The 18,157-nt window shown below is 39.0% G+C and overlaps 1 protein-coding gene across 1 annotated transcript; it reads left to right on the forward strand.

Annotated features, from left to right (window-relative positions):
• The first annotated feature begins 956 nt into the window (after window positions 1-956).
• On the forward strand, window positions 957-16,861 carry LOC104255112 (threonine--tRNA ligase 1, cytoplasmic). The gene is made up of 19 exons (XM_059823686.1): window positions 957-1,238; window positions 1,890-1,982; window positions 2,769-2,959; window positions 3,521-3,644; window positions 4,799-4,920; window positions 5,752-5,869; window positions 6,500-6,564; window positions 7,179-7,257; window positions 8,483-8,629; window positions 10,099-10,197; window positions 10,533-10,699; window positions 11,240-11,402; window positions 12,260-12,397; window positions 12,850-12,927; window positions 13,018-13,118; window positions 14,283-14,387; window positions 15,208-15,280; window positions 16,010-16,124; window positions 16,242-16,861. Exons 1-19 carry the CDS (start codon window positions 957-959, stop codon window positions 16,388-16,390), a joined length of 2,409 nt encoding a protein of 802 aa, XP_059679669.1. The 3' UTR covers window positions 16,391-16,861.
• Window positions 16,862-18,157: the final 1,296 nt, after the last annotated feature.

Here is an 18,157-nt window from a genome sequence, read left to right on the forward strand (position 1 = left end):
TCACCTGACCAGGGAATCGGAGGACCTCCCTGAAAATACTCCGGTGCGTGCTGGAGTCCTCGCGATTCCTCTGGTCTGTCGGGACTCCGGAGCGCTTGTCCCACCTGGGTCGCCAAACTCTTGTCACCGAAAATCGTGACCAAGAAAACTCTCCAAACCAAATGATAGTTTAGAAAGCCGACACTGGTTTATTGCAGCGCCGGGTGCATGGGGCATTTCTCCTCCTAGCATGCACACCGAGGGACAAAGGCACGCTCATTATATACATTAAAAAATGAATAGTCATACAATTTCCCAGAAGCGCTCGCCTACTTCCAGGAAATGCAATGCATATGCTAATACCTTGCGAAACTGCCTCTGCGCAGGCGTGCTGAATTGGGCGGGTCTCTGGTGGTCGTTTGGCGCTATAGCCCTTAACGCAGTCTGCCCACCTATGGTCACAACTTATGGTTTGGCAACTTCCGCTTCCGTAACAGCAGAGCCGGGTGTGCGGCACTGGTGCTGAGGGGCGTCCTGCGGTCCTGGCAGCCATGGTGTTCTCTGGCACGCGAACCTGCTCAGTTTGTCTGCACAAAGGGGCCTGTTCTTTGTATAGTAAATTGTTTAAGTCTCTGGTACCACCTGCAGCCCCAGTTTGCTCAGCGTCCCAGCTGCTCATCGGCCTCGGGGCGAGACGGGCAGGTGCGTTTTGACAGCCCAGCAGTGAGGGCTACACCCCGGCATTTAGCCAATTAGAAGAACGAGCAGTGACACCAGTAACTCTCCGCAAGGACCCCGCAGTCCCACCGCGCCTGGGCGCGCCCACCGCCGCGGCGAGCGGCCTCGGCGACTCCGCCGGAAAAGGGAGGAGCGGTTCGACGTGGCCGTGGAGCGGGGCCCGGGCCGGCGGCTCGGGGGCGGTACAGGGGAGGCGGAGCGGGCCGGGGGCGGTGGCAGAGCGCGACCGCCGGCGGAAGATGGCGGCCCCGACCGCCGAGGTGGCGGCGCTGCGCCTGTCGCGGCAGGAACGGGAGCTGCGCTGGCTGGCGGCGGAGGTCGGCCGACTGAAGGAGCAGGAGGCGCCGTGCAGCCCCGGGAGCTGCAGCCCCGAGCTGCAGCGGCTGAGGGCCGAGAACGAGAAGCTGCGCTACCGCCTCCTGCACCTGCGCCGCAGCCTGGCGGCCGAGCTGGGCAGGGCAGCGCCGGCGGAGCAGCGGCCGCCGGGCCTCGGCGCGGCGGAGCCCCCAGCCGGCGGCGAGGTAGTGCCCGGGGCGGGGACGCCCCCGGGGCCCTCCTCGGTGCGGACGGGGGAGGGCGGCGGGCCGCGCCGGGCCTGGCGGGGGCGAGCGCCCGCCCGCATGGCTCTGGGGTGGGCCAGGGCTCTGCGGGGGGTGGAGGCCCCGGAGGGACTCAGGGCAGGCGAAACGCCTGGCCCCAGCCAGAGCGGGTCGGCGGTGGTCTCGGGGGTGGAAGCCTGTCTCGGTCTCTATCCGCACTCGCCATATGCCCGGAGCGCTGAGCAGTGCTTCTCCCAGTAGTCCCTTCCTTTTTGCAAAGGTGGAGTAAGTTTATCAGACCACCGAAAGCTGGTTTTATTGCTCACTAGGCCGTTTTAATCTCCCAGGGTCTCGCTGGGGAGATTTTGCCAGTGGTGGCTGCAGTAGTAAAATTGGGGAAATTGTGTTGAGAAGATTCTGCTTGGTGAGCAGTTTTGCTGTGTCTGCTGAACATCAAAAGGACTCGGTTTAGATGTGTCATGAGGAGCCTTCCCTCTGTACTAAGGATGTACCTTACTCAATCATAATTGCGTTTTTAGCCCCATGTTGCGCTGATCTGGTTTGTTTTGTTTCAGTGATTGCGGAAAAGTCTTTAAAGCACAGGGGTATACTTCATATTATCACTGTTTTCAGAAAGTCTCCCGTGCAAGTCCAACTGTTGTGGTGAATCAAAATAATGAGGAAAAGAAGAAAGAAAATGAAGCTGTGAACCAACATCGGAATGATGTAAGTGGTTATTTTATAGCCTGTAGTAATAGAAGAAGGAGTGTTGTTTGGCTAGGTTCAGAAAAGGTGAATATACTTCGCTGTATTTTGAAATCCCGGGTTTTGGGAAGAAGGCTTGCTATAGCATGCGTATAGAAAAAAAAAACATTATCTAAGAGCTTTGTCTTGGATGTAATTAGTAGGGTTACTTACATGTTCTTAGATCTTTACTTTTATGTTACAGAAGGATTTGGGCTATTGCTAAATAAGGGTCAGGATACTGTGGTTCCTAAAGAGAGTGATGGTTCATGAATAGTTAAATAGCATGCATGATGACTGAAAGAGGGTGTTGGCAGGACAAGCTGTAGTTCAATACATCTTAACAATTCACCTTAGGCTAAACTGCAGGAAACTTCCTGTGAACCATCTTATGTGAATCTGATGCTTTGAATGGGCTGGCAGAAGTGAGGGCTTGTTGGAGTGATCCAGACTTCTCTAGGATGTCAGCCAAATACAAATTCTGGAGCAGGAATAGAGGCTGTTTTCTGAGGTCAAACTCACAAAGCCATTTAGGCCCAGACTGATGAAGGTGCATTGGAAAATTGGAAAGCCACTATAAAATAGTCAGCAAGTTGGGTGGGACTATCCTGTGTATAATTATTTATAAATGCTTTACTGCGTATTAGTATAAATTCTGGTACAGTGAAATCTGGTCTCAGTTGGAACCTCTAGGGATGCATGGACACTGTGAATCCTTTTATTCTATTTCTCTCACAAATATTTATGTGCATGATTTCTTTGCTACAGCTACACTGTGAGCCAAGCTTCATAGAAGACAGACTGAAGCTTTATGAAGCACTGAAAAAAGAACATGATGCTTTGTTAGCTTACAGAGTGGCCAACCAGAGCAAACCTATTAAAATTATTCTGACAGATGGAAAGATGGCTGAAGGGGAATCTTGGAAAACCACGCCATATCAATTAGCTGTAGGAATTAGGTAACCTCCAGATAGAAGGAGTTGTACTTTTGGAGTGATAAATCTGTGACTATCATTTGTCTCTTACCTTGTTGCATAAAATACATATGTCATTGTCAGTGGATGGTGACTCCCTTCAGTTGGTTTATTTGGAAAGCAGCATTGAAACTTCAGCTGAATGCAGAAGAAATAGCTGGGTGAAGTTACTGTTCTGAGCGATGCTTGAGGTTCTGTGCTGCGATCATAATGTTTGCTTCCAATTAAAAAATAGAACAATTAGTGGGACTGCTAGGAATTAATAGAGACATCTGAAGTTTTGCGAGTTACCAGATAACAGTAGAAACTGTTGTTAGAAGCCGTCTTTGCTCCAGATCCCCAGCACTGGAAACAGTTGAATGAAACTTTAAGACCTTAAGGGTCTATACCTTAAAAGTAGAAAAGTGTTTACGAAGACCACAGAAACAAAAATTAAAGGTCTTTAGGTGCTATGAGATGTGGGTGGGGTCTCATGGGGTTTAGAAACCTAAACTGCAAATCTGAATGTAAATATTTTGGTCTCTTGTCATTATTTGTGGTTTTTAGTCAAGTGTTGGCTTCAAATGCAGTTATAGCCAAAGTGAATGGTGAATTGTGGGACCTGGATCGTCCACTGGAGGGAGATTGTACTCTGGAGCTGCTCATGTTTGATAATGAAGAAGCAAAAGCTGTGAGTAAACACTCACTGGTTTCTACTCGATTAAAGGAACTAATGACATGAAATTGATTGGAGCATTATGCTTTTAAAATCTTGAACTAAAAAAAAGAAAATCCCCCATACTATTCAAGTAATGTATTTGTCATGATTTGATAAAGATGATTAGATGCGAAGTACCTGTAATCTATAGGTGAATAAAATATTGGTGTTCTTTTCTTCCTTTCTCTGTTACATAAACAGGTTATTTCTCAAATGAGATTGTACAGAATGTTTTGATTTGTGTGCGAACTTGAAATAATTTGATGTGTTGTAAGACAAGTGTTCTATGGTTTGACTCAGTGCATTTGAAGATCAGACCCTGAAAGCAACAGTGAGGCTGTCTCACAGTTTTCTAAAAATTGTCCAATATCAGATTTGAGTCACAAATAAAATCTACACCTCCTTGTACTGACACTGTTTATAATAAACTTAAGTAGGCATATCTTGGTCAGTTAAACTATTAATATACTTTGCAACACACCCAAGATTATTTTTTTTAATGGGATTCAGTCTCAAGCCTATGTTTATCTTTATGCACTAGAACTAGACTACATTTTTTCAAAGAATTATTCACGTGAAGCTTGCTTGAGGCATTTCAGGAGCCTGTAAAGGCCTTATCTTGTAGCAGTAGCTATTAAGTGGTCTGAATTAATAGGGACTTAGAACATAAGACTGATATTGATCTACTGGGTTGTTGACTCCCCTCTTCTGACATTTCAGTTGATGTGGTTTACAGTCCTATTAACAAATGTACTGTATGTGAACGAAGTTAACTGAATTGGCTATGTCGCTTTAGGTGCGGTTAGTACTGCATAGACTTATAACTGACCGGAAACTAATTTATAAATGAACCAAGGTACAGTAAGTACTAAGGTGACTGAATTGTGCAGAGGTATAATCATCTTTCAGACTGAAGTAAGGTGGGGATTTATTGCTACATCTGCCATTATATTAATCATTTAGCATACTTCAAAATGAGAACAGAAAATTGTTACACTTCTCACAGAATTTAAACAACATTCATTCCAGTGTATTTACCAACTGCAGATACACCTCTGTTTTGTTTTCTCTTTTTAGTTACACAATGGCAATGACCCCATGACTTGCTCACCTGATTTTATTTGCAGGTTTATTGGCATTCAAGTGCTCATATTCTTGGAGAAGCCATGGAAGGTTATTTTGGGGGCTGCTTATGCTATGGACCACCAATTGAGAATGGATTTTATTATGACATGTACATTGAAGATAGGTAAAATTTCAGTGTCTTAGAACTTTAATACTCTGTATTGAAGCTCAGTACTAGAATTATTTTTGCTCAGTCATCTTTCTGCATGTTAAAAGTAAAATAATGTGTATCTAGTATGGTTTAAAACTGACAGGTTAGTCTTCTTCATGGTATGGGTCTGTGTATACATATATGTTGAGTGTGTGTGTATATTTAAATTCAAGAGCAGTGTTCAGACACCTGCTCCTTAAGACTTGCAGTTGTTGACTGTTCTGTGAAAAAATGTAAAGCAGTTGAGTAAAACTTTGTGAAATTCCTGGGAGATATAGGAGACAGTTTCCTTGAAGAATCAGGGGAGTTTGGTTTCAAAGTGCCATAGTCACTTGTAGAAATGGCACGTATGCATGTAACTCGTATAGGTGTTTACTACTTTTCTAATCCTTGTGCGCAGCTTTACAATTCTGTTTTTTCCTTGTTTATCTTTCTGTAGTCAGGGAGAATACCAAATCTGCATCAGCTGATAAACTAGCTCTTGCAGCTGGTTTGAGCCTTTTTTCTTTTTTTTTCTTTTTTCTTAAATCATATATATTTTGAGCTACAGATCTTCCAGACATTTAAACATGTCAAAGACTGTTCTAGAAGTGATTGCAGTGGGTTTGTTCAGGGTGATAGCATTTGTGTTTCTGAGTTTAGTGTCTGAAAGTACAGTAGATTGTAAGAAACTAAGAAAATACTGTGACAAATCACAACAACACATCCCATATTTTTCAAAATAGACCACTAGAAAGTGATCACTTAATTAATTTGCTATTCACATTTTTTTATATTTCTTTTTGCCTGTGTCTATTTGTTTAGAGGTGTATCTAGTACTGAATTCCCACTACTAGAGAACCGCTGTAAAAATATCATAAAAGAGAAGCAGGCTTTTGAAAGGCTGGAAGTCAAAAAGGAGATCCTGTTAGACATGTTTAAGGTAAATCTTTGGGGTAGCTGTGACTCTGGTAAAATGATCTTTTAAAATGTAACTTTTATAAAATACTGCATGTGACTGACTCATCAGAATAGTACCTGTCTAGTAAAACAAAGAAAAAGAATAGCATGCTTTTCCCCTTCTTCATATCCCTCTCAAGTGTTCAGGATGTTTTCAGACAATAATAAAAACAACTTTTTACTACACAAAAACACCTCAATGAGATGACAAAGAAATCAGTACACAAAAGGCATACATTCATTCTGGCTCATTTGCAGAGACAAGTCAAAAAAGACTTTGTCCTCTAGTCCTCTGTTTTTTATGCAGTGAATATTACCAGTCTCAGTGTACTGTCTTTTAATTGCCTTTCAAAAGTGCTTTGAGGTGTTCAGGTGGTAATAGCTGTGCTTAAAACATCCTCAGGGAAATTAAGATATTTTTGTCTCTTTCCCCTCTTGTTTTAGAACCCTTCTGAAAGGATATTGAACTTTTGCTTACATGTATGTGTTCATATGACTTTTTAGTTGTGAGTGTCTTTTACTGATGCATTTGTGTTATTAATACATAACTTTAAAATAGATTTTTATTAACCATTTTATTGATGTTTCTGACTTTTCATGTTTCTCCACACAGTATAACAAGTTTAAGTGTCGTATCCTTAATGAGAAGGTGAACACACCAACTACCACAATATACAGGTAAACAAAATTAAGTTAAAAGGTATTATGAAATATTTTATAGTTAGGTATATTTCATTTAAATTGAGAGGACAAGAATTTTTTTTCATTCTAACTTCTGCATACTTGTGTGATTGGGACTTAAGTTTGCAATTAATATTGCTACTTATGTAAAATCAGATCTTTTCTTTCTCTGCTGGGACAGATTAGGTCTCAATTTGTGGACAAATGGCAAATTCACTTTTCAGTCATTCCCTCTGTTTTCAATAAATAGATTAAAATAAGTTACCACCTATGACATTGAATTGCTGGATAAGGGGTAAAGCTAACTCTTAGCTCAGTGTGGGGTGAGGATCCTGTAAACAAAGTTTACGTACAGAACTGTATGAATTGCTGAGTGTGTTACGATGCTCTTGATAGTGGACCAAGTGTGCTGAGTATTTACTGAGTGAATATTCTGCTTCAGGTAGAAGGCACAATTAGATTTAAGATGCGCTGAATTTGCTGAGTATTGCAAATGCATACTTCTCAGTGTGTTTGAACTTGTCAAGCATTAACTTGTATGCCATTAGTGACTGTATTTAAAAATGTTGGAGTGTTTTGAAATAAACACTTTTTTTTCTTTTGGTGTATAGATGTGGTCCGCTGATTGATCTCTGCAGGGGTCCACATGTGAGACACACTGGAAAAATTAAGGCTCTTAAAATATTTAAGGTAAGTTTAAATTAACTGTGCATTAAAACTTAAATCAACTGACCCCTAGTTTAGTTATTTATGTATTTATTTCTCCTGAAGTGATTATGCTAGGGTCCTTTGTATTGTTTTCTTTGCTTACTTTGAAACTAGTCCTTCATTTCTTTCCCCACTCCCATTGTAGAAGTAAAACTACAGACTTCCATCATTCATCTGCTTCCGAGGTTTACTGATTCTTGACCATCACAATATAGAACATCAGTGAAAGTTCACAGCATCTTCATCAGAGTATTAGTGCAGTAACATGCAGGCTTAGACTATAATGAAAAGCACTGCAAAAATAAGCTAGTAGTGACTAGATTAGCTATGGAACCAATTATGCCATGCACAATAGAGAAGTGCGGTGCCTAAGCTAATGTGGCAGCACTGTGCTAGTATCTCCAGCCAGCACTGCTCTTTGTAGTACAGATGTCCTAGTTTGAGTCTGTACTAGCTGTCACGTCTGTGTGCAGGGGGGTGTGTGTGCGCGCGCACTATTCTGCAGTAAATGAACATCCAAGATATTTATTGGGTCAGAAAGGAGTATTTTGACCTTGTAAGATGGTATCTTGCAGGTATGGGAGGTAAAGTGGACACTGGCAGATCTGCAAGTGCTGCTGTTTAAAAATGGCATTGCTCACAGGAAAGCCAGAGACAGTGTTTGCAGATGCCTCTGGTTATGATGTAGTTTTAGTTACTTGCAGATGCTAATTTTGGTAACCTTATGAGGCTGACCTCATTGGAACATTCATCATAGTTGCTTTTGCTGGCTTCCTAACTGAAGTTTATGGAACTCTGAGTTCCGGGGATTAAATGCTAGATTGTCAAGCCAGCTAGGATTTAACTGTGAGAGTGAGTTTTATCTTTCATGTTTCCCTACTGCATTATGTTTTGAACGTAAACAAGTGCTGCTTTGTTCAAAGATATAATATGAGATAATAAAACATGCCATGATGTGAGTTAAAACAAAGTATCTAAGTAGAATAAAAGTATGGCTTGACCAGTCGCTTTTGTTCATGTCTTCTGTATTAGTATGCTGATTAAAAGGCAGTGCAAGTATCTTTGTATTATAAACAAATGCTCGATGACTGCATATAATTCTTTCCCCAAGGAAAAAAAAATCATAACACTTGAATGCATTAGTGTTTATTGCTCCTTTCCCTGAAATAATATAGTATTATCTTAAAGTACGGGTTTTGTACATCAGAATTCCTCTACATACTGGGAAGGAAAATCTGACATGGAAACTCTGCAGAGAATCTATGGAATATCCTTTCCTGATAACAAGATGATGAAGGAATGGGAAAAATTCCAGGAAGAAGCCAGAAACCGGGACCATAGAAAAATTGGGAAGGTACACTGTTTTATGGTTTCCTTCTCTTCTATGCTTCTGTAATTGAATTAATTCTCTTTTCTTGTTTTTTTTTCCTGTTTTTGGACAGTTTCAGTGGGAGCAGTTCTATGAATTTCTTGGTGTCAGTTATATTTTAAAATTTTAATTCTACAAACGCAGCTTGTCACATGCATGCAAGTGTTAAAGCTAATGTTGGGAAGAAATAATGAAGTAGTCCCTCAGTTTAGGGAAGTGTATCTTAAACCTTCTAATGTAGGGTCTTTTCAGATCCTACCTAAAACACTATATGTTTCATAGAAGAAAGAAGTTACTGGAAATTGTATAAATAATGCGGTTTGGTCATTCCTTATTATAGACATAAATAAGGTAATAGTTAAGTGTATGTACATGTAGTATTTCAGCAGTTGTTGTGAATATTGTTCATACATTGCTCTACTAGATTTAAATAAACAGATTTAATCTTGAGTGTAAGTCAGAAGACATTAGATTGACACAGACAAGGATTGTGACCTAATATTGGTCATGTTGGCATGCAGTCTTCTAATTATTGTCACCTTTGCTGTAGTTTTGTAGAGAAGGTGGAGTTATAGGGAGGGTATTTGAGAGAAGGTAAGAAGTAGCTTTGTGGATGTTTAAAGGCATAATGGGCAGTACAGGTGAAAGCAGGGAGGCATTTATTTGAAAAACTCACATGTAAGTGAAGGTCAGCATCATAGGCCAAGAGGATGCAGGTATGAACCTCTCACTCCTTACTGGCAGACGTGAAAGAAGCAACTGTGAAGGGCCTTCTTAAGCAAAGACGAACAACTCAGGTAACTCAGAGGAAGAGCCACCGAGGAATTTACAGAAAACAGTGACAAAGGGAAGTAGAAAAATGATCTTTACAGAAGTGTGCATGCTTATTTCTATTAACCCATTAGGACTTGAATATTTCTATAGTATTTGTTTGATGACATCTATGCCTTTTCAAAACCATATTATCTAGTATCAATCAAACAACTTACCTAGTGTCTATGTGTCTAATATCTATGATACTGAAGAGGCTAAGGTTCTCCATCATCCAAAAATGTATCAGAGTCACGCTGCTAAGCTTATGTTTTTGAGACAGAATTCTGATAATGACTGGCTCACAAGCTTCAGCCATCAGCCCTCAGATCTGATGGGTATATGCTTAGTTGCTTTGGTTACTGAAAGTAAGATTGGTTAAGGCTTCAGGATTTTGAGGAAATGTGTATTTACATAGTCACAGAGTCAAATGGAATTCCAGTGTCATTACGAACTTCTAAGAGTAAGAATTACAGATAAATTAACTACTGTTGCTGAGAACTTGTAGACTTCTGGAAGTTACCTTGTTGCTGTAATACTTCATTTTTGTGAACAGAGTCTGACATGTGTGAAGTAGTCATTTTCTGCGGTTCTGCAGTTACATCTGAAGCAGTGATACAGCATTCTGTTTTTAATTTACCTAGGAGCAAGAACTCTTCTTCTTTCATGATTTGAGTCCTGGAAGCTGCTTTTTCCTCCCCAGAGGTGCCTTTCTTTATAACACGCTCGTGGATTTCATACGAGTGAGTATACACTAGTGTAACTCCTAACAAGCTTAACATCAGTTGCTGATATTAAGTGATAGGCCATTCATAGCACTGAGCTATCCTCAGAAAGAGAAACATGTATGTATATAAACATATACCAGATTTTCACTATGATTATACAGATCTAACCTTTTTGAAAATAGGGCAGAGTAAAGCATTGACATGTGCTTTTTCCAGTCGTGTAAAACCTGCATGTGCAGTAGTCCTTTAGTCTCCCAGTCAATTGCCATCATAAGAACGCAGTTAAAAAGAACCAGGCTTTTGCTTGGCAAAAGCTCTATGACCTTTTAAATGTTGAATTTGTTTTATAGGAGGAATATCACAAGCGTAATTTTACTGAAGTTGTATCTCCAAACATCTTCAACAGTAAGCTCTGGGAAGCTTCAGGACACTGGCAGCACTACAGTGAAAATATGTTCTCTTTTGAGATTGAGAAGGAAATTTTTGCCCTTAAACCGATGAATTGTCCAGGACATTGGTTTGTACTCTCAACTGAAAAACTTCTTATTTTACTATATTTATCCTTTGTGGGGCTGAGAGGAAATAAATGGAGTATCAATACATGTTATGTATGTTTACAGTAGACTACTAAGCAACTAGTCTGTCCAGATGGCTCCCCTGACAGTGTCCCAAAGCAGACCAAATACAGTTTTTGTAGGAGGATCTTTCAGTAAGTCTGCACTAAGTGAGCTAGGTTTGTGCATGCTAATACTAGTCTGTACCACTAGTAAATACAAATTATGTTGCATAGAGATAGGCATCAGATGTGTACCAAAAGAAGGTACAGATGAACTAGTATTGATTGTTACTCTCACAGTGTTTTTTCTAGGTGGTCTTTAGCAATACATTTTGAGTGCTGCACTTTTTCTGTTTGCCTGGCTTTTAGGATGCAGATAACCTGAATGAATAAATACTTAAAAATGTGATTGCTATCTGTACTGATCTTGTTTTAGTTTCTGTGTTGTCTTAAATCTGCTATAAGAAGGATAAAAGGAAGGTTCCTTCATGTTCCTTCTAGCTTGATGTTTGCCCATCGTCCACGATCCTGGAGGGAAATGCCTCTTAGACTTGCAGATTTTGGAGTTCTTCACCGAAATGAACTCTCTGGGACTTTAAGTGGCTTGACTCGTGTAAGGCGCTTCCAACAAGATGATGCTCATATCTTTTGCACAATAGGACAGGTAAAAAAAACCCAAACCCAAAAAACCCAACAACAACCCTCCCCCCAGCAGTCAACCAAAACAACTCAACCCTTCCCCTCCTGTCCCAGTGCAAAATATTTCAGCTCCAGCTTATATTGCATTGCTTTGTAGCATAATGCTGCTTTTGATGAGGTTTTTTGATAGGTTTAGGTGCTACCTTTTTAGTCATCTGGTATTCCATATTTCTTAACCTTCTCCAATATTGCTTAAGTCAATAGCCTGTTGAATTTAGCTTCTCTGTTACAAGTTTCTCAAATAGCAATGCCATAATTTGTGTTACTTATTTTTCTCTTTGAAATTAAAAAATGCTTTTATCAAAAGAAGAAAATTATGTTATTTGAGGGACGTTATTGATTGTGAATTACATAATAAGATTTTCTGTATAGGACTTCTCCCTTTAGAAAGATAAACTGGGCAACTAAATCCCAAAAGGTAAAATCTTTTTGCGTCTCCCCCTGCAAAGAAAAACGCTGTTGACCGCATTTTGTTTTCCGTAGTAATGCTGACTGAATACTTTATTTTGTCAGTAATGCCATAGATTTTAGTGGAGCTATGTGAATAAATTGATGTACCCTCGTCAAGTATGACTCATGCAATTTGGTTCTGAAAGCCCAGGCTTAACAAGAACATTACTTTTCTTTCTAGGCTTTGAAGCCACAAGACCTCAGTTCTCTCTTCACTCATTACCTAGATTTGGGTTTGTAGGATGTATTTTTCATGTGATTTTTAATTTTTTATTTAATGGACTCTTATATTCTGGTTATGAGGAATTCAGTAAATCCAATTACATTTTTATGTAAGTAAATTTTAACTAATACATGTTGTTTACGTTTAAGATTGAAGAAGAAATTGAGGGCTGTCTTGATTTCTTGAAGTCAGTGTATGCTGTCTTTGGTTTTACCTTTCAACTATATCTTTCTACAAGACCAGAAAATTATCTAGGAGAGCTAGAGATCTGGGATCATGCAGAAAAGGTAATTCATTTAAAAGCAAACAAACAAGCAAAACCCTTAATATTTGTATTTGCAGAGGTGGATATTTAACTAAATTCTTTCACGTTGAATAGTGAAATTAGTGAAATTGCTTAAATCAGATGCTAAATATTGTCCCTAGTGGAAATGCTTGTTGAAGAATGTCACATTAAATGTGAAGTTTCTGTATAAAATGAGAACTTTCTGATTCTTACTTAGCCCCTTATCTTGAACTGATTTGATTTTTATTAATTTTTTTTCTGATTAATCACAACACTTGTACAAGGAATTACTCTTTATTTCAAGATTATTTATCATAAATGACTAAATGCTTGAACAGTACGAGTTGTGCTGCCTGTTGACTCCCTTTGTATTTCAAAGGCAAATGCTTTGACTTACAGTAATGAAAGGCCCTGCTATGTCTTTATTAATCATGCTCTCATTTTTATGATTAGCAACTTCAAAACAGCTTGAATAACTTTGGAGAGCAATGGAATTTGAATCCAGGAGATGGAGCATTTTATGGTCCTAAGGTTAGTGAATCGGCATTTTATACAACTTTGGGATGGACAAGAATACAGACACAATGCAGGCAAACTAATAACTGTTATTTTGCTTCACAGATCGATATTAAAATCAAAGATGCTATTGGCAGGTACCATCAATGTGCTACTATACAACTTGACTTCCAACTACCCATTCGATTTAATCTTACTTATGTTGGGTGAGTGGTTAAGCTAAATATCTTCCTCTCTTAAATGAAATAATTTTTTAAAAAATTGGTTACTTTCATTATCTGTAATTCCCATTAAACTGAGATGTATCAATGCTCTGTTGCTCACTTAACAAATGATTAGCCTGTGTATCAGTAGCCTGGTTAGAAGGGGAAACATCCCCGGTGAGTAGAGGACCGAGTCACAAACTTGAAGATACTTCCTCAATGTGATGATAGCTCACTTTAATTGTAAGTGCTACTGTTTGCAGGAAAATTTAATGATCTGTCTTGTCTGCCAGTTCTGAAGACAACTGATGGTGTATAATGCTAAAGAAAACTCAGCTGAGTCAGTTTTCACTTTCAGCCTCGTCACTGTGTCTCCTTTGAAGACATTGCATACCAATTCAGACATGTCTTAAGGAGCTAGTATGTTTGTAATAAGTACTTTGTTCTTCTTATCACACAAAGTTAGTTAACTTTGAACATAAACCAAATGCAAACAATTTTTAATGAAAATAGTACTTTGGCTTCCATCTAGGAAGAGGGATATTTATCCACTGAGTGAATTAATCTTAGTACTGTGTTGACTTGAACATATTTGTTGGGTTGTTTTTTTGTTGTGTTTGTTTTTGCATATTATAAAGAGTTTGGGGAAGACAGAATAAGAATCGTTATTTTTTTAGTCCTGCTGCATGTTCTACAGTAGATGTCATAGCTCCTTGGTAGGTGATAATACTGTTACGAACAGCAGATGGCTTTTTTTTAATCCCAGGATTGTAATTTAAGGAAAGAAATGAACAGTAAGGGCAGAAGATCCTGTGCAACACAATAAAAGCAAGACACAGCAGAAAAGAAAGAGTGAGGAAGAACATAAAATATTAAAGTGTACAGAAATGGAGCTGAGTCAGTCGAGTGTCTTTTCAAACTTAGGAGTTTGTGCCTATGCCAGTAACTACAGGCATGATTATTTTAAGTCACTATAATTATTCAGTATTCCTTTAAAAGCCCAGGTGACATGAAGAAAGTACATTTTTATTAAAACCAGTAGATTTTGCCTAAGTATAAGTAACTACATTTTGTCTTTCCATGAAAAGTAGAATAAAAAATATTAGTAGGATTATCTGTGTGTGCTAAGAGAATTTTTTTTTTTAAATTTTGCTTACTCTTTTTCAGTAAGGATGGCGATGATAAGAAAAGGCCAGTGATTATTCACAGAGCTATTTTGGGATCTGTGGAGAGAATGATAGCTATTCTAGCAGAAAATTATGGAGGAAAATGGTATGTAGCACAAATTCAGTTCTAAGAACTGCTTAACAATGTAGGAAATATAGATCCTCCCTAATGTCCCATATATTACAATGCAAAACAATATCACTAGAATTTTCTCAAAATTAGTAGGTAAGATTATAAGAAAAGAAGTCTAATTTTATGGTCTTGAGTTGTATGCTATCCTTTTATTAATAGTTCATTATTAGAAATTCAATTTCATGAGATTGCAGGAAAAATTGTACAATAAAGCAGAAATAAGAATTGTAATTGAATGTATATGTGCTGCATTATTGTTGTTCCTTTTTTCTTAAAAATCATGCTTTTGTACTGGAAAGATGTTAGACATATGTAAAGCAATTATTTATACAGACATGAATTAGTCCTAATATGTGAAATATTTTTTTAACTTGTAAGATGTATTGTTTCATCTTGAATAAGCTCTGAAGATACTTCTTCATTAATGTATTTAAAGTATTAAGGAGGAGTTAATTCTTACTTTCAGCCACCCAGCTGTCTGACTGTCCACGTTTCATTATAAAGTTATAAATAAAAGTGAAAATTATGTGGAAAAAAAAATTGTTTAAAATTGTGAAGTTAGCTAGGCAGTGAATAGAAGATCAAAGTTCTGCGTATGTCGCTTTACTGGAATCTATCTATTTGCTATTTTATGTGAACTTGAAAAGAGGAAGATAACATGTTGTCCAACATCCTTAGCTAACATAAATATTTTTATAAAGTAAAGAAATTATTATTGGGGAATATGACTATGGATATGAATGCAAATGTAAAATGTGCATTTATGTCGTATTTTTCTTGTCCTGTTTGCCAGGCCATTCTGGCTGTCTCCACGGCAGGTCATGGTTGTGCCTGTGGGACCTACTTCTGAAGAGTATGCCCGACAGGTGAGAGTAGCGCCTTCCTTTTTATAGTAGCAAGCAATTTTGATAGCTCCTTAAGTACTTGTCCTAGAACAAAGAATGAATGCTTTAATGATTTTGGAGACATATTTGGGAGGAGATGTGAATTTTTCCATGTAGTTTAAAATTTGGATAAGCCTGAGAAAGGGATATGTAACTTTAAGTGGTTTTGGTTCTGTTACTGTGTACATACTTCAGTAATTATTAAAGGGAAAAACATTCTGGATGACAAACCTTATATACAAGCTAATGTTTCATTACAGAAGTATCTGCGAAAAGTAGGGGCAGAGCTGGTCTCTTCCATTTCCCAGCATGTATACTCTTGACTACATTACATTTGATCATGGTTGGTTTTACCCCTCTCCCCTGCTTTTCTTTTGATGCAAGCAGAAGTGGTTTTGTTCCTTCTCCTCTTTCTCCTGTCTCAGACTGAGGAAACATTTTTGACATTCAGCAGTGTAGCTGTCTGAGGAGATCAGCAAATATTTGGTATGGATGTTACCTTGTATTGTCTTCCAACTGGAGTCCTGCTAAGCCCTTAAGTGTGTCTGCAGTTTTCTTCAAATAGCTTGATTGACTTCATTACAATGATTCACAAGAGTAAAATTGTGCACATACATGAATTAATTATTGGAAGACATCAGGGATTATAGCATGTACAAATTTATGTTGTAAATATACACTGTAATATAAAGTGAGACTTTTTTTTTTTAGGTTTGCAGCGAATTTTTTGGAGCAGGATTTATGTCAGATGTGGATCTAGATCAAAGTTGCACATTAAACAAGAAAATTAGAAATGCACAGCTGGCCCAGTATAACTTTATCTTAGGTAATTGCAGCATCTTACGTTTCTGAATATCATTTAAGTTTTAATGTTGGGCAGAGAGTTTCTCTAGACTCTCATTTTGTAATGTAGGTAGTAAATTTAATATTGTATGTCTTGCAGTGGTTGGAGAAAAGGAGAAAGCAAATAATGCTGTCAACGTGCGAACAAGAGACAACAAAGTCCATGGAGAGATTTCAGTATCTGCTGCTATTGAAAAACTCAAGAAATTTAAGAGTTCACATATTCCAAATGCAGAAGAAGAATTCTGATGTTGCTGTTAGGAAAAAAAATTATTAGCTGCCCTTGTGAAACGGTGTTTCTTTCCTCCTGTACAGCAGTAATGCTCATCTGAGAGAATTTTCAGTTAACGGATGCACAAAATAAGCAAATGTAGCAATGTTGGTGCTCCAGGAATAGCATGAGAGATGCAACTGCCAACTCGTTTGGCAATCCTCTGAGATTCCAATCTGTGTGAGTTGCGGAATGCTTATTTAAAAAGTTCTACACCTCTGCTAAAATACGTTGGGTTTGCTGTGGAAATAAATCGGGGCTGCACAAAAGTCAAGAAACAGGAGGCTGTGAAGTGTACTGGCGGCTGCAGTGGTTGCTGAGCTACCTCAGTCACGTAGCAGCTGAACAACTGATGTGACCTGGAATCCAAAGCTTGGCAGTTGGTCGGTGCATCAGGAGCATTTTGGTATGCTTTTTTCTAACTCCAGGTTATGTCAATTTGATTTTTTTTTTTTTCTTGGTGGGGTGGGGGGTAATAGCTTGACGCTTTCTGAATTTATGTTCACAGGCTACAAATACAGATTTGGAAAACTCAGTGAAATGAGGCGCTGATTGAGTTGGTGTGATAATTGGTTGCTGTAAAGGTGATTGCCAAGAATGAAGTTGAATTACTCACCACATCTGTGTGTGAAAGTGTTTTATTTTTTCCTGTGTTGGCTGTTGATTTGGCTTTCTTCTAAAAGAAACAAACCTTTGAAAAAACTTTGTGTAATTTATTGCTGTATTTGGGATACTGAGAATGCTGAAAAGGTGCGGATGACAATTTTCATTTTAAAACACAGCCTCTTTGGAATTTAAATTGGCCATATTTATCTGACTTGTTTATGTTTATAAATTATTTCAAAGTTACTGTTGCAGGCAATTGAGTTGGATTTTTTTGAGATGAATTTTTTACTGTGTTTTTCCCTTTTTTATAGGCTGTTTTTTATTTACAAGACTTAGATAGCATTCAGTGTTAGCTAAGCTATATGACTGTAGTTGTTGTGTTTTAATATCACTGAAAGGAAGCAGAAAATACTATTTAGTGCATAAATGTTACACAAATACAAAGCTAGTGTTTTCCTTCTGCCTGACACTTGTACAGATTTGTATTCAATAGGCCTCTTCTTGGTTTTGTCTTAGTTGGGTTTTGTGTATCAGTTTTTACTAACTGATTATCCCCTGCTTTTAAAAGAAAAGAAGAAAAAAAGAAAAAGTTGAAGGAATAAGTGCTGAGAAAGCTTTCTCTTCCACTTTATGGAATTTACATGGGCTGTGGAGGGTGACTTTAAAGCATATTCATTATTAATAATACATTTATATATAAATATATCATACTTTAATGGGCTACAGTTTACATGATAGACATGAAATGTATTCAGACTGCAGAATTAAAGCTTCTGGGCTTTTTTTACAGATAATTTCTAGGTTTTGCAACTATAAGACTAACTTGTTAAATGGAGAAACACGGAGAGGGCAGGAGCGGCCCAGGACCGAAGGTGGAAAGCCCTGGCCGTGGCGGGGCGCCTGAGGAGGTGAACCACAGCGTGGTGACATGTCACGAGGGTGACGAGGGTTAGTAAAGCCCGCAGCTGCGTTTTGTTTCCTGGGAGCCCGTGCAGAAGTGCTGGGCCGTGGGAAAGGCGAGGTGTAGCACCGGCCTGACCGACGTCCTTCTTCTCCCAGGGTCGCTGCCGGCCGGCCCGCGGACTGGAGTGCCGCCCGCCGTGAGCTCCCTCCCCGCTTCGGCCCGCGGAGGGGCGGGG

Source organism: Gavia stellata, chromosome 13 (genome assembly GCF_030936135.1).
Source record: "Gavia stellata isolate bGavSte3 chromosome 13, bGavSte3.hap2, whole genome shotgun sequence".
In the NCBI taxonomy this organism is placed as follows: domain Eukaryota; kingdom Metazoa; phylum Chordata; class Aves; order Gaviiformes; family Gaviidae; genus Gavia; species Gavia stellata.

Coding starts and splice junctions, on each gene's coding strand:
- LOC104255112 (XM_059823686.1), top strand. CDS start 957: ATGGCGGCCCCGACCGCCGAGGTGGCGGCGCTGCGCCTGTCGCGGCAG. Junction 6,565..7,178: donor CCAACTACCACAATATACAG/GTAAACAAAATT, acceptor TTTGGTGTATAG/ATGTGGTCCGCTGATTGATC. Junction 12,928..13,017: donor GAGCATTTTATGGTCCTAAG/GTTAGTGAATCG, acceptor TTTGCTTCACAG/ATCGATATTAAAATCAAAGA.